Source organism: Petaurus breviceps, unplaced genomic scaffold (genome assembly GCF_028583685.1).
Source record: "Petaurus breviceps papuanus isolate PSGF00001 unplaced genomic scaffold, PetGlider_PUasm1.0 38, whole genome shotgun sequence".
NCBI lineage: Eukaryota > Metazoa > Chordata > Mammalia > Diprotodontia > Petauridae > Petaurus > Petaurus breviceps.
In genome coordinates, this window is record NW_027186304.1 from 20,722,285 (window position 1) to 20,737,820 (window position 15,536).

Here is a 15,536-nt window from a genome sequence, read left to right on the forward strand (position 1 = left end):
AGGACAAGTCCAAAATCCCTTCCACATGATAGCCCTTAAAATATTTAGGATCACAGGATCCTAGAGTTAGACATGGAAAGGACCCTAAAAATCGTCTAGTCCAGTGTCCTTAAAGGTCGAACCTTTCAAGTTTCCCTTAAGATTAGTCTTCTCCAGAGTGAACATCCCCATTTCAATCCTCATATGACTTGATCTGAAGGTCCTTCATTATCCTGATCACTTTCTTGGGGAGACTCTCTACCTTTTGGGATGATAACATGAAAAACAACATCTACAGATTAGCTTGCTAACTCTAGGGATGAACTTATACAGAGCAATATAAGAAGCATTACAAAAGCCAGAGTTCTACAAAGACAAGAATTTAACACCTACTAACTTATTCTAACTCCCTGTTCTCCAAGGGCTTCTCATCTTGAATCTTTGAAATGCCTGCACCCTATACTGTTAATGTGAGAGTTGTGGCATTACAGGACCACACCACACACACACACACACACACACACACACACACACACACACACACACACACACACAATGAGAATGAGGACTGGAGAACTGGGATATGGAATACGAAGGAAGAGAAAAGTCATATTATCCAAAAGTTAAAGCCAGAAGGACCTCAGAGGTTATCTAAGTCAACTTCCTCATTTTTACAGATGGGAATGCTTCCTATCTTTAATGTTTAAGTTTAAATGACTTGCCAAAGAATGTGGAGGCAGGAAAGGGAAAATTTAGAATCTACACCCAGATTTTCCAACTCCAAAGCTAGTACTCTTTCTAATACACTATGGTTGATCGCAGAATGGACCCAGGCCCTACAACTCCTTTCCACCTTTCACGTATAACCAATCACCACTGCAAAGTCATCTTCTTTCATTTTGCCACCAGGAACTAAATTGGGGAGAGAAGCCCCAGGACTCATTGTGGCAATCTATCCCAATAAATCGCTGCTGTGACTGCCACAGCTAATCCAGGCAACCTCTGGCTTTTCAGTGGCAACTTTAAAGAGTGATTTATGACTCTGGATCTGTGTCTCATACCACAAAAAAAGATTTCATCACTATTAAGAAAAGACTGGCATATTACTCAATACATTTTAGTAAGAATCAACTTTGTGCCAATCCCATTGAGCCACAATTGATAGTCTTTCATTTATACCACTGAGAAGCTAAGCAGAAATGACATTCTGTTTTGGAAAGAAGTCTATTGAACTGAACTCTGTTAAAAGGTTTGAACATATCTTTTAAAACAAATGTTATAAAGACCCTAAAGCTCAGAATCCTATTCAGGTGTTTGATAAACACTTAAAAATTTACCAAATATCTACTGCATGCTTAGCAATTCCCTAAACATGAAAAGGGGCAGGGGAAAATACAGATTCCATATGGTCCCTGTCCACAAGTAATTTAGTCTCATCAGGGGAGAAGGGGCAGACAACACATATGAAATGACACAGAGTAATTCAAGATCGTACCAAGCCAGAGGTGGTGTGGTACAGCAAGAAAGTGCTGGATTTGGAGTAAAAAAACTTAGGTTTAAATATTGACTCAGTCACTTAACATCTGGGAACTTCAGTTTCCTCATAAGCAAAATGAAATGATCTTTAAGGTCCCTTCCAGTTCTAAATCTATGATCCCATGAAGTGTTAAATTGCATGGTAATCACTATACATACTACTGAGCTGCTAGGTGGCTAAGTAGATTGAGTGCCTGACTTGAGTCAGGAAGACTCATATTCATGTGTTCAAATCTGACCTCAGACACTTACTAGCTCTGTGACCCTGCACAAGTCACTTAACCCTGTTTGCCTCCATTTCCTCATCTATAAAATGAACTGGACAAGAAAGTGGAAAACCACACCAGTATTTTTGCCAAGAAAACCCCAAATGGGGTCATGAAGAGCTGGACATGCCTGAAAATGACTGAACAATAACTACTACTGTTAGTACTCCAGGAATTCATGGGAAGGAGAGTTTAATTATGGCTGGAGCAGTCAGGGAAGATTTTTCAAGGGGATATTTGGGTGGAATTTAGATAAATATATCAACTATTAAATTCTTTAAATTATAAGACCTTTATGATGACTCTTCATTTGGACAGGTCATCCAACAATGCTTGAAAGAAAAAATGAAATTTACAATAGGACATTCTGAAATATATCAGAAACTTCAGGAGTATTTTCCCCAAGAAGTTGAAACAGACCAACTAGCATGATGTCTTAAGTGGCTATACTTGGAAGATTTAAGTGAACAAATGAGGCTATCCCAATACCATGAACACAGAACAATGCAGAAGAAAACAATGCTGGCTTATTTGTGGTCTTCTTTGGGAACGATCACTACAACAGCAAAAGATCCATTGCTTAAGCACAATTCTGGAAAGTTATTCAGCTGTTGATAAGGATGTCAGAAGAAAATTTAAGATTCTCCTCTTTTGCCTTCAACTGAATGAATATGATAAAAATGGTTTTTCTAAAAACACCCACTTGCAACATTGTGTGTCCTGAAAAATCTAGATGGCATGCACATGCAAGTGGTCCTACTTTCTAAGGAACTTATAATCTAGTATTCACATGCTTCTATTATGCCATTTGGCAAAATGCTATCATTAATGAAAGCTCCGTAGTAATGTACCAAGGAAGAATTCCAAGAGTATGGAGGGCGTATATACTTCCCTCAGTATTTGGCTTTTGTATTTTTATGCTAATTGTTCATAATTTGATCCTACAAAATGATCTCATTGTGCTCATATACGTTTTCTTTCAAAATACAGAACTTTCTAGTACATAGTACTTCTCTAAAGAGATTTCATACCTCTTCAGAGGGGTTTAGGAGGATGGTCTTCAAAGGATCATAGATTTATCCTGGAAAGGCACTTTAGAAGTCATCAGGTTTAATATTTTCATTTTATAGATGAGGAAATTAAGGTATAGAGAGGATAAGTGACTTGTCAAGGGTCACACCACCAACAAGTGTATGCAGTAGGATTTGAACCTGCATTTTCCTAAATCTAAATCCAGTTCCCTGTCTACTATACCAGTGATATTAACTGATAAAAAAAAGAGGTGCAACAGCAGCATACAGTAACCCACTATTCATCCATACAGACACTCAAATCTTTAATTTTATTTTCTTATTGCTCTTTTTTTCTCTCTCAATTACCCTCATCACTCCTATTCCTGCTCTCTATTCCTCTCCATGCACACAGGAAGGAACCTATGGGAGGTAGAGTGGGAAACTATGTATATGAAAAGCTCTGTTCAGGTGACCAGAAGAAATGATCAATGCTAGATCTACTTTCTATTTTCTCTCTTCCCTCTCTAGTATAACTGATACACCTTAGTAGCAGGATTCTAAAAAATTTTAAAAAAGAGTCATTTTCCCCTTGTCTTCACCAATTCAATAATATGTCTTTCCCCCTATTTAATCCCTATAGGTTACATTAACCCCCATTAGCCTGTAATTTCCTTGACCCCGCCCCCCACCCCCAATAAACTCAGCTGCTTGAGAGCAGGGACTGGTTTTTGCCTTTCTTTGACTCCTCAGTGTTTAAGTGTCTGGCACCTAGCAAGCACTTAATATATCCTTGTTGACTGCCTGAATTATCAACCTGTAAAATTAAAAGAAAGAAAATGAACACCTTTTAAAGAACATCCATCGCCTACAACACACATACACACACACACACAACATCCATTGTTTATGAATTTACATCTGTGATGCCTCTGTTTGAATGGAAACACTTAGGATATAGAGATTATTGCTTCACTGGAATATACCACTTTTAATATGCTAACCATCACTACCCGTCAACACCAATATCTGCTAAATGTCTACTTTGTGTAGCTTCCCATGATGCCACACACAGGGCATGGATCTCAATCTCAAAGTTCTTGCTTAGCATTGTAACCCAAATGCTTAGTCAATAGCATGCCTCTAGTAGCTACAGAATATGTGTTTCTTACTGCTACCACCATCACGTAATGTTGCATCACTGTTTTTAATTATGGGGATTCATCAAATGAGATGATAGTAATTATGCTAGCCATGCTGTTGCACAAATTCTCAGGTGAATTAAGAAATAATACATCAACCCACAAAAGCATTGACAAAATTCTCCACAATTTCCAGTTTATCAGTAATAACAGATCTGAAAGCTAGTAGCTTCAATAACTCAAAAGATTCAGCCCCAACACTACTAAATCCTCATTTTCTTTAGTGAGTAGACAAATGCCAAGTTGGTCAGATATTTAAGGGAATGAGTAGGGAAAGCCTATTCTGCACCAGGAAATTCTTATTGAAAATTCCTGATGATACCAAAACATCACAAAAAAGTATGAATTTTATTGCTTTTATATTTCCTTTTGCAGTCCAATATGATGTACTGTGAAAATCATGACAATAATCTTAGATGACTAAGATTTGGTTTTGTTTTTAAACAACCCATAAACCACTTTGAAGAATGTGAACATGTCATATATTTCATGAAAGAAACACAAAGGCAGGATTTGATTCATAAATACATTGGCTATGGGGCAGCTAGGTGGCACAGTAAGTAAGAGCACCGGCCCCAACGTCGGCCCCAGCGTCGGGAGGATCGGGGATTGGTTCCGGCCTCAGATACTTAACACCCACACAAAATAACTGGCCGTGTAACCTTGGGCAAGTTACTTAACCCCAATTGCTTTTAAAAAAATAAATAAATAAATGCATTGGCTATCTTAATAGGATATACATATATGTGCAACAGACTGGGTCTCTAGATAGGTTCTTACACTTTTATGCAACAGACCTATCATTATGCCGTTTCATATCTGACTTTGGTTTTCAGAATGATAAAATGTGTTTTAATCTTAATAATCTCATTTAATCCTCACGACAATCTTCTAGGTAGGTGCTATTATTATCCCCATTACAAAGTTGAGAAAATTGAGGCAAAGGCTAAGTGACTTGCCCAAGGTCATACAACTGATGCTGGATTTGAATTCATGCCTTCCTGATGCCAAGCCCAGCACTCTATCCACTGTGCCACCTAGCACAAGAACTTGAATGACTTGTCCAGGATCAAAAGGTTAATAAGTAGTAGAAACCAACACTTCAACTCAGGTCTTCTGATTTCTAGTCTTCTCCTACGTTTTTTTTCCTGTAGTACAATTATGTAAATTCTAGTAAGAGTCATCCTCTTAAATATTCCTTGAAAAGAACAATACATGCTTTCTACTTTACACACAATTATACAGCATATGACTGTAGTATTTCATTATTAGTCATCTGGCAGTACATTATCCTTCTAAAAAAGTTGAAGTTATCGCATTCCATTTCCATACACTTCACCCCCCCAGTTGTGCACAATTATTGTACTAGATGATGTGGAATTCCCAAGGGGGGCTGCCAGTAAGCCATGCAAATAACATGAAATAAAACCCTGTGTGTCTGGCTTTTGGATACCCCATTGCCCCCTTGAGCCCTGATAAGTTCTAGTCAGCCGTTTTAAAGGACTGGGTTTACAGTCCCAGATGACACAGTAACATCCTACAAAATCTATCCCTTGGTTGACCTTATTCTTATGGCCTTCAGTCTAAAAAGCTGGATCTAAAACTTTGATTGCTGGGAGCCATACTGATATAGCCAGCTTCAGCAATCAACCAGAGGAGATTCTCCTACTGGTTTCTGGGCTCCTAAAATATCTAGATTCCTGGGATTAAGTTTTCCTTGAGGCAGTGGAAGCCCACATATACTAAAAGTCAGTTACCACAAAGAGGTTTGAAATATGGCCTCAGACATTTACTGGCTATGTGGCCCTAGGCAAGTCACTTAAACCTGTTTGCCTCAGTTCCTCATCTGTAAAATGAACTGGCCAAGGAAATGGCAAACCACTCCAGTATTTTGCCAAAAAAAACTCCAATGGGGTCACAAAGAGTCTGAAAAGATTAGTGAAATAACTCAATAACCACAAAGAGCTACCACAAAGGCAAACCAATAGAGGACCTAGAGGATGGCAACCTGTACTTGCCATATTCCTTGTCAGGTCCAGAGTTGGCCCAAACTCAGACACAACCAGGGAGGTCCTGAGGCTCCCAGAACAGGAGACTAAGGAGGGGGGAGAGAAGAACCTCACAATCAGCTCCTGGTCTTTCAGCTGGTATTTGAACCTGAAATAACCACTAATTCATACAATAAAATATTGAGCTCCTTCAATCAATTAGCCCACATGTATGTACTAAATTCTTATTATAGGCCAAACACTATGCTAGACACTGGGGATACAAACACAAAAACTGAAATAATCACCAGTCTAATTAAACTCAATTTTATGAGGACAACTGAAAATATTGTAAAAATACATTGGTACTAGAGATGAGTTTAAGGTAAAGTTAAAGGACTCAGAAAATCTTTAAAATCCTCAACCAAATTCAGCCAGTTCCAGTCCCAGCAAAACTAAAAGTTTATTTCTATTTCAACACATGCTGATATTCTGATAAAAAAAAAAAATGACTGTCAGATATGGCGATCACTTTTGAGTCACACAAGCTACTTACATAACTGACCCAAAGCACTATTATGTATGTGCTTTAATAATTGGAACAAAAAAATTCCCAAACAAAAACATTCCACCAACACCCCCCCCTCAAATTACATGCTTTTTGCTTGCTGCATTGGTATAAAGGCTTTGTAGGGTGATGAAATCATTTCTTCGAGAAGACTTTAGCTCAAAATGAATTACAGAAAGATGTGTCCGTGAATTATTTACTTTTCACTTCCCAATCCTCTCTTGCTTTCTCACCTCCTCAAGGAGACAGAGGTTTAAATTCCAGGACAATAAGCAAAATTTTGCAGACACTATGAACCTTGGGCTATCTCTCCACCTTCACAGTCATACAAATTCATCAAAGGTGGTTTGGTTGGCCCTCTAGCCCACCACTTTTGTCCAGTCTCTTGTCCTATACCACATTCTAAGACCAAGTGGATTGAGAACCAACACTTTCATGGCTAATAGCTCATATAGGACGTTGGAGACAATGAAGCCTGAGAGCAATAAATCTGGAGTTCAAAGACTTGGATTCAAGGCTTAGCAAAGACACTTAGTAGCTACATATCAACCAATCAACCAAAGAAGAATAAGACTTCTACAAACCAGCTTATAAGGAAATTGTGTGTGTGTGTGTGGGGGGGGGGGGGCTGACTTCATAAACTTGAAAGCATTATATAAATATGAGCCATTATTGTTTTAGGAACTCCAACTACTTGAAACTGAATGAAGGGCTTATCAGGACCATGAAAGACCTATAATAGAGTTTTAGTCAAAACTTACCCTTCAAAGAGATGGTTTTGTATATGTGTGCATACATGTGCTCTTAACCCCAGATTTCTCTGAATTTCAAACATGAATCTAGAAGGCACTAAGAAGTTCCATTCAATGTATACTGACATTGGGGGAGGGGGAGCTAGGTGGCACAGTGAATAGAGTACCAGCCCTGGAGTCAGGAGGACCTGAGTTCAAATCTGGCCTCAGACACTTAACACAAAAAACTAGCTGTGTGACTTTGGGGAAGTCACTTAACCCCAATTGCCTTACCTTCCTCCCTCCAAAAAGCAAAAGAAAAAAAAAATAAATGTATACTGATAGTAGTGAGACACTTTGCATGTGTTAAATGGCTTGCCAAAATATTAAAGATCAATCATTATTTTAGTGAATTAGTCATGGACTCAGTTTATAACTTTGCATATATGTACATATTAATATATTGTATGTGTCTCTTCGCATAGAGTATTTTTATTACACACAAAAAAGTTTGTATGCAATTTCAGAAAAGTACATGAAAAAACTTTAACAAAACTACTTATCTGACCATTAAATACAGCAAGATTATAAATATATCTCCAAGAGACCTTTGGCCTATTTCCAACATATTTAAGTCTGAAAACAATAGTTGTCCCACTAAGAATTACAGAGGAAATCAATAGACACTTCAAGTAGAAGATCATCAACACAATTTCTATCCTTTGTACTATATAATAAACACATTTATGGTTCACATCTCCTAAATTGTGACCATCTTACTCAAGCTAATCCATTCAGCCTATGCATTTTCAAAACAAGCTAGAGGGCAATGAGAAAGTACATCTTTCCTACACCCCAATGAATTGTGCATAAGAGTATTATTTCAAAAGTTTGTTTTTGAAAATGTCTAATTTTGAAATGCAACAGGTATGCCTTATATTCTAAACATCTGGAGGAATGTTTCCTAATTACCAGATATTAGAAACACTGTAAGCTATAGCTGAGACTTCCAGACAATAATAATAAAACTCTGTGGTTTCTTTTTAGGAGTTTCAGTGATACTGTACTGGCAACCAGCTTATAAACTTACCACCCTGAAAAGGTTGTCACAATGTATTTTTTTCCTTTTTTTTTTTTTTTTTTTGGTTAGGATTCATAAGAGCAGTGGCAGCACGGATAGTCTTGCTGTAAAGGTGAAATATAAATAGTCTACATAGGAAGGAATGCAAGCCAGACTCTGGGTAATAAAATGAGAAAACAAAAAACACACCACCAAAACAAACATTACAAGGCACACCTATTGGAGTCTTCGCTTTAGCGTTGTGATTGAAATAAAAGCTTTGTGGTTAAGCTAAAAGGCTTCAAAAAACCCTTTTCCTTTGTCCACTTAAAACAAACTGCAGCAGGACTATTCCCCTTCTTACAGGAAATGAGATGCTTGAATTAGGTATCCCTGTGGATTTCACAACGCTGCAAATGAATCAACTGGGGGAAAAATCTCCGGAGAGGCTCATTAATTAAATAACAACAGATACTAGCAACACAATATCTCCCCAAAAGAGCTAACAATCCAAAACCGTTTTAAAAAATAATGTCAAAGAGGGCTCACAGACCCATATCCATTTGTCTAGGCTCATCCTCTGACATGTTTTCTCCAAGGGCATCCTTCTTTGGACTGAAGGTTTGCTATCAGCCACCGACCAACTAGAAGAGAGGAAAGGCAGGGGATTCTTAAACAACCCTGCACCTGGGCTCTCCGAAAAGAGCCGGCTGATTGCTCCAGAATCAGAACAGTTTACTCACACACGTCCCATAGCTACGTTTTCACACCTGAAAAAAAGGAAACAACCTGAAGCTCTGTAGCCTAGTCTCACTAGTCCTCTTGCTTCGCGCCTGGGTGGAGCGACTGTGACCCGACTACACGCAGAAACTCACTCACGCTCTCCTGTCAACCACACACGCGCAAAACCCACTGGCCGCTCCATCAAGTCCCCAAAAAATGAAGACGGAGGAGAAAGGGTCAAGGTCTGGGCGCCAAGGCCATGCTGGAGCGAAAGCGCTGAAGAGAGGGAAGGGAGAAGGGGAGAGATGACAGCTGGGAGCAGGGAGGAGAGCTCCCTCTCTCAGCGCCCAGCGCGGCACCTACCCAGCAGCAGAAGGCGGTGAGTCTGCTTGTACTCCCTCTTCTGCTCCTTGAGCGCCCGGTCGATGCTCTTGCTCACCTTCTTCGCTTCCCTCTCGGCCTCGCGCTCCTCCACGCGCAGCTTGTCCCAGTGCTGCTTGAGCGGCGGCTGCTTCTGCTTGCCGTGCTTCTGCGGCGGCGGCTGCTGCTTGGGCTGCTGCTTCTGCGGCCGCTCCGCCGCCCCGTTCCCAGCCTTGCTCCCGCCGCCGCCGCCGTTCTGCACGACTAGCGCTCCGTCCCGGGCCCCGGGGCACAGCTGCTTGCCCGCTGCGTCCCCGCGGCGGAGCGACCCCGCGGCCGCCTCCCCCAAGCAGCCGCCTCCACCCCCAGCCTGGGCTGCAGCCGCTGCCCGCGGGGCGCCCGGACGGCCCAGCTCCCCGGAGCTCGGTGCCGGCAGGGCGGTGCGGTCCGGAGGCTGCTGGGGCAGCTGTTGCTGCTGCTGTGCTGGCGGCGGCTCCGATTCCGAGGGGGTGGCGTTGGAAGCGGAGCCGCCGGGATCCCCAAAGAGCCGCGGCCGCAGACTGTAGCACAGTCCCATGTTTCACTGTGGAGCGGGGTGTGGGGATCCGGAGGAGGAGGCAGGGGAGGGGGGGTCGGGCTGGGGGGAGCCGAGAGGAAACACCTTCTCTCGTCGCTCCCCCCCCCCCCCCCCCCCGCTCGGGCAGCGGTCGCCGCCGAATCACCACCACTTTGGCTCGGGCACCGCGGGGGGGCGGCCCGGCAGGGACCTACAGCCGCATGCCTGCCGGCGGACTGCGGAGAGAGGATGCGGCGGGTCTGGGCCGAGCGAGCGAGCGGCAGAACCCCTCACATCCCCGCCGTGCCATTGTGCATTTTCCTCCGGCAGCGGCGGCAGCGGCGGCTACACCGCTCGGCTGGGCTCGGCTCCTAGCTCGAGATCACCTGACACGGAGGGAGCGCGGACAGCGCGGTCGGTCCCCCTCCCCCTCCTTTACCGTAAATACCGCTGCCCAAGAAAAGCGCGCAGCAGTGGGCTAGAGCGGTAGGCGGCCACGGAGGTTCTCCCTCTCCACCCCCTGCCCCCAGTCTCGACTGACACCAGAATGCTGTGCCTGACTTCGGAAGGACGTTTAAGATTGTGAGAGCGAACAGTGATTATGATTAGTAAAGAAAATTAAGGCTGCAATTGGATGCCGAAGGCTAACATGCATAGATTTTCTCACATTCGTCACGTAAACCGTCTCCTGCCTCCTTATCTGCTCATCTACTTATATCTAAAGAGATACACACAAACTAAGGTCGATGCCTTCCTGTGTATGCCGTATGTACAAAGCTGCTTGCAATCCCTACTTCATGTAGTACAGAGAAGCACAGATTTAGAACTGGAAAGTCCTTCCACGGTTATCTAGTTCATACGTCTCATTTAATAGAAGAGGAAACTGAAGCTCAAAGAGGTTATGTGACTTGCTCTAGGTCAAACAGGTACAGGCCACCTGATCCCAATCCAGCTCTCATTCTACTGTACCACCATTGATTCCGAATACTCACTCTACCAAGTATTCCATCCATGACCTTGGACAAGTGATTTAATTACTGGGGACCTCAATTTACTATGTGTCACCTTTTAGATAAGGGCCTCGGCCTCTCTAAGACCCAGGTTCCTCAGGTGTAAAAACAAAGGGATTGAACTAGACAACCCCTAATGTCTCAAACAGTTCCAAATCTAAGACTTGATGAAAATCAAATGCCTCAGCATCTATTTACATACCCTTCAAACAACCTTTCAACAACATCACATATGTTTTCAATATTAATTATATATTTAGAGGAGGATAACGGTCAAAATGCAATTATAAAGTATACAGTGAATGTTTTCTTTTTCTTAACTATGAGACAGTTCAAATTAGTCTAACAGTGTACATTCTTTTACAATTGTTTAATTTTCATTATGGATTTTCAGAATGCTCTGCTACTTAGATGAAGTCAAAATGGCATATTTATGTTAGAAAGCTAGCTTAACATCAAGATGACTTTTTTTTAAAAAGGTTAGAAGTATAGGCACAACTAGGAACATCAGATTTAAAAAGGATAAATACAGTCCTGAAATTGGTTATGATAGGAAAGAGTAAAACAGCATTTTGTATGAAAAATAAATAGTTTGTGTGCATTGCAAGTTCAAAATGAGTCGATAGTGTGACTTGGCAACCAAAGAGTTAATTTAATCTTAGGCTGCATTAATAGAAGCCATGGTATCTGGAAGAAGGGAAGTGACAGCCCTTCAGTATTCTGACCTAGACAGAACATGTCTGGAGAGTTGTCATCAGCTCTGGGAGCCTTGTGTTAGGAAAGACTTTTAAGAAGAACAACCTGGAGGGTGAGGGGACTCAAAAATTTGCCATAAAAGAATCATTGAAGGAACTGGGGCTGTGTGGTTTAGAGAAGAAAAAACTTAGGGAAGACGTAGGTTCTGAGCTGGTAGGGATTTTGAAGGTCCTCTAGTGGAACCCCTTCATTTAAAAAATAAGGAATCTGAGCCCCAGAGAGGGGAAAGAAAGGAAATAAACATTTATTATGCATCTATTGTGTGCCAGTCACTGTGCTAAGCATTGTACAAATATTGTCTCATTTGATCCCCATAATAAGCCTGTGAGATAGGTATTATTAATACTCCCATTTTATAATTGATGAAACTGAGGAAAACAGAGGTTAAGTGACTTGTCCAGAGGGGCATATCTAGTCAGTGTCTGAGGCCAGATATGAGCTCAGGTTTTCTTGACTCCAGACTAATTTCTTATTGAAGCTATAACTTTCTTGGAAAAGAAAATGACCGTGCTTGGGAGGAAGCTATGGCTGAGAGGACTAAGAAAGTCTGAGACACATCTGAAAGATCAGAAAAGCAGAACTTGGTGAGTTGCTTGGACAGGAAAGATCTGAGATGAATGTGAAGTACCAGTTTAGCAGTCCTACAAAGTCTCCTCAGAAACTTTTACCTCCTAAGAGGTCACTATAGAGGTGATAGGTTATTATTTCGTGAATTAGGAAAAACTTAATGAGTATTTACGATTCTTTTGTGCTTTACTATCATTTGTGGTGGAAGGGTTTTTTTTTTTTTAATGGCCCTATATTTTATCTACTTCTTTGTACAGTGAATACATTGAAGAAAGGGTTCTTTAATTCCTTTTAGGGGAGAGCCTACCCATGAGCTATATTTGAACCTTGTTGTAGGGAAGAAGCATAATGAGGTAGAAAGGGTGAGAAAAGCCCTATCACTTATCTTTGGCATCATCCCCCCAAATGAATCAGAATTTGTTTGAACCTAGACCCAGAGCACCTTTTCTGGGAGAACCCCTCCCTGGAAGAGAGGTGACCTCTAGTCCTTTGTGTTTCTAAATTCAAACAAAAATGACACCCAAAATATATGTTCTCTGTGCTTGTTATTCAGTCTTTAATTAAATCCATTTGGGTGTGGCAAGTTATGTTGTTCAATGCTACTCAGTTGAGAAGAATGGCATTTCTTACTGAGTGTTGCTTTTGATTCTGGTGTAATCTTATTAGAGAGTGCACTCACTTTTTAATTTTTACTTGTGATTTAATCTCTATTAACCTCAGTTTCCTCTTGGACCAGAAGAGATCTGAATTTTCTTCAAATTCTAGGATTCCATACTTCTGTAATGATGGTATTGATAACTTATTTTCTAGAAAGTGAAGGAAATCAAGTCTTTTAGGGACAAAACAGATGAGAAACAAACTGATAATGGTTGATGTTGCTTGAGAAAATTACGCTTACCAAAGAACATTTTCTGATTTTCTAATTAAATAATTTAATATGCAATTCCTAACAACATGTAGATAAACAGAATTAATTATCTTACATCATCTTTCCTTGAAAAAAGAAAACAGCAGGAAAATAGATTCAAGAGGAACTCTTCCCAGGAGCCACTCCAAGTATATGCTTGTTCTGGAGAATCCTTCAAAATTATGTAAGTAAAGGGGTTCAAATCTCCAGGTCCACTTTAAGAACACTTTTTAAGAACTTTGTAGATTGGGTACACAAGACTCAGAAGTTAATACTATAGTAATCTACTGTTTGATAAACCCAAAGACCCCAGTTTTTGGGACAAGAACTCACTATTTGACAAAAACTGCTGGGAAAACTGGAATATAGTATGGCAGAAACTGGGCATAGACCAATATCTAACACCATATACCAAAATCAATCAAGTCTAAATGGATGCATAATCTAGGTATAAAGGCCGATGCTGTAAGCAATCTGGGAAAGCAAGGAAAGGTTTACCTGTCAGATTTATGGAGAAGAGAAGATTTTATGACTAAACAGGAGTTAGAAAGCATTATAAAATGCAAAAATGGATAATTTTGAGTACATTAAGTTGAAAAGTTTCTGTACAAATAAAGCCAATGTAACCAAAATTAAGAGGGAAGGGGAAAATTGGGAAAGAATTTCTACAACCAGTATCTCTGATAAAGGCTTCATTTCTAAAATATGCAGAGAACTGAGCTAAATCTATAAGAGTACAAGTCATTCCCCAATTAATAAATGGACAAAGGATATGAACAGGCAGTTTTCAGAGGAAGAAATTAAAGATATATATAAGCATATGAAAAATGCTCTAAATCACTATTGATTAGAGAAATGCAAATCAATACAACTCTGAGGTACCACATCTCACTGGTCAGATTGGTTAAGATGACAAAACAGGAAAATGATAAATGCTGGAGAGGATGTGGAAAAATTGGAACACTAATGCATTGTTGGTAGAGTTGTGAATTGATTCAACCATTGTGGAGAGCAATCTGGAACTATGCTCAAGGGGCTATAAATAAGCGCATACCCTTTGACCCAGCAATACCACTTCTAGGGTTGTATCCCAAAGAGATCATAGAAGTGGGAAGACGCCCTATACCTACAAAAGTATTCATAGCAACTTTTTTTGTGGTGGTAAAGAATTGGAAATCAAGGGGATGCCCATCAATTGGAGAATGGCTAAACAAATTGTGGTATATGAATATAATGGAATACTATTGTGTTATAAGAAATGAGGAGCAGACAGACTAAATAATAACCTGGAGAGACTTATACAAACTGATGTTGAGTGAGAAGAGCAGAACCAGGAGAAATTTGTACATAATTACAGACACAAGGTATGTGTGATGACCATATTTGATAGACTGAGCTCTTCTCAGCAATGCAAGGTTATAAGACAACTCCAAAAGACTCATGATGGAAAGAGATGTCCACATCCAGAGAAAGAACTACAGAGTTTGAGGGCAGATTGAAGCAAACTACCTGCTGTCTTTCTTTTTCTTGTTTTCTTTCCTCTTTCCCATTGTTCATTCCATAGGTTATAATCCTTCTTTCTAATTCTGACTAATGTTTAATGTGAAGGTATTTGTAGATCCTATATTTGATTGCATGATGCCATGGGGGGGGGGAGCAGGGAGGAGAGGAGGAAGGGGGAGAAAATTTGAAACTCAAGGGATTGTGGAACTGAATCTTGTAAGCTAAAAGTAAACAAATAAATTAATGAAAAAAGAACTTTGTCAAATCTCTAAGAATACAACTCATTCCCCAACCAATAAATAGCCAAAGGATATGAACAGGCAGTTTTCCAATGAAGAAATAAAAACAATGCACAGTCATGTGAAAAAAGGCTTTAAATCATTATTGATTAGACAATGCAAATTAAAACAACCTTGAGATATTATTTTATACCTACCCAATTGATTACAATGATTGAAGAGGAAAACAACAAATGTTGGGGGGGTGTATGTGGAAAAATTTCAACACTAATGCTTGACTGGTGGAATTGTGAACTGCTCCAGTCATTATGGAGAACAATCTGGAATTATGCTCAGAGAGATATTAAATTGCCTATACCCTTTGACCCATCAATACCACTACCAAGTTGTAGTAGCAAGCACCCTAGCATACCCAGGATGGCCTGCTTGCATAGGTTCTTTGATTTGCTTTTCTAGGAAAGACTGCTCAAAAAGGAGTTAACAATCCTACTTTTAATTACATTCACTGGTTCAGGGAAAGGTCAGCAACCAGAACATCAGAGAAAATACAAGCAGAGAAATTAGTATAAAGACCA

The 15,536-nt window shown here is 40.4% G+C and overlaps 1 protein-coding gene and 1 long non-coding RNA gene across 2 annotated transcripts in view; one reads left to right on the plus strand and one right to left on the minus strand.

The window, feature by feature from the left end:
• Positions 1-10,025, minus strand: part of GNAL (G protein subunit alpha L) — a 529,947-nt gene extending 519,922 nt beyond the window's left edge. Inside the window, exon 1 of the mRNA XM_069099618.1 lies at positions 9,427-10,025. Coding sequence (XP_068955719.1) covers positions 9,427-10,000 — 574 coding nt within the window. The 5' untranslated portion in view covers positions 10,001-10,025. The remainder of the gene's footprint in view (positions 1-9,426) is intronic.
• The window catches only part of LOC138170362 (uncharacterized), an 85,956-nt gene continuing 78,070 nt past the window's right edge, over positions 7,651-15,536 (plus strand). Inside the window, exon 1 of the long non-coding RNA XR_011170586.1 lies at positions 7,651-9,442. This is a non-coding gene — a long non-coding RNA (uncharacterized lncRNA). The remainder of the gene's footprint in view (positions 9,443-15,536) is intronic.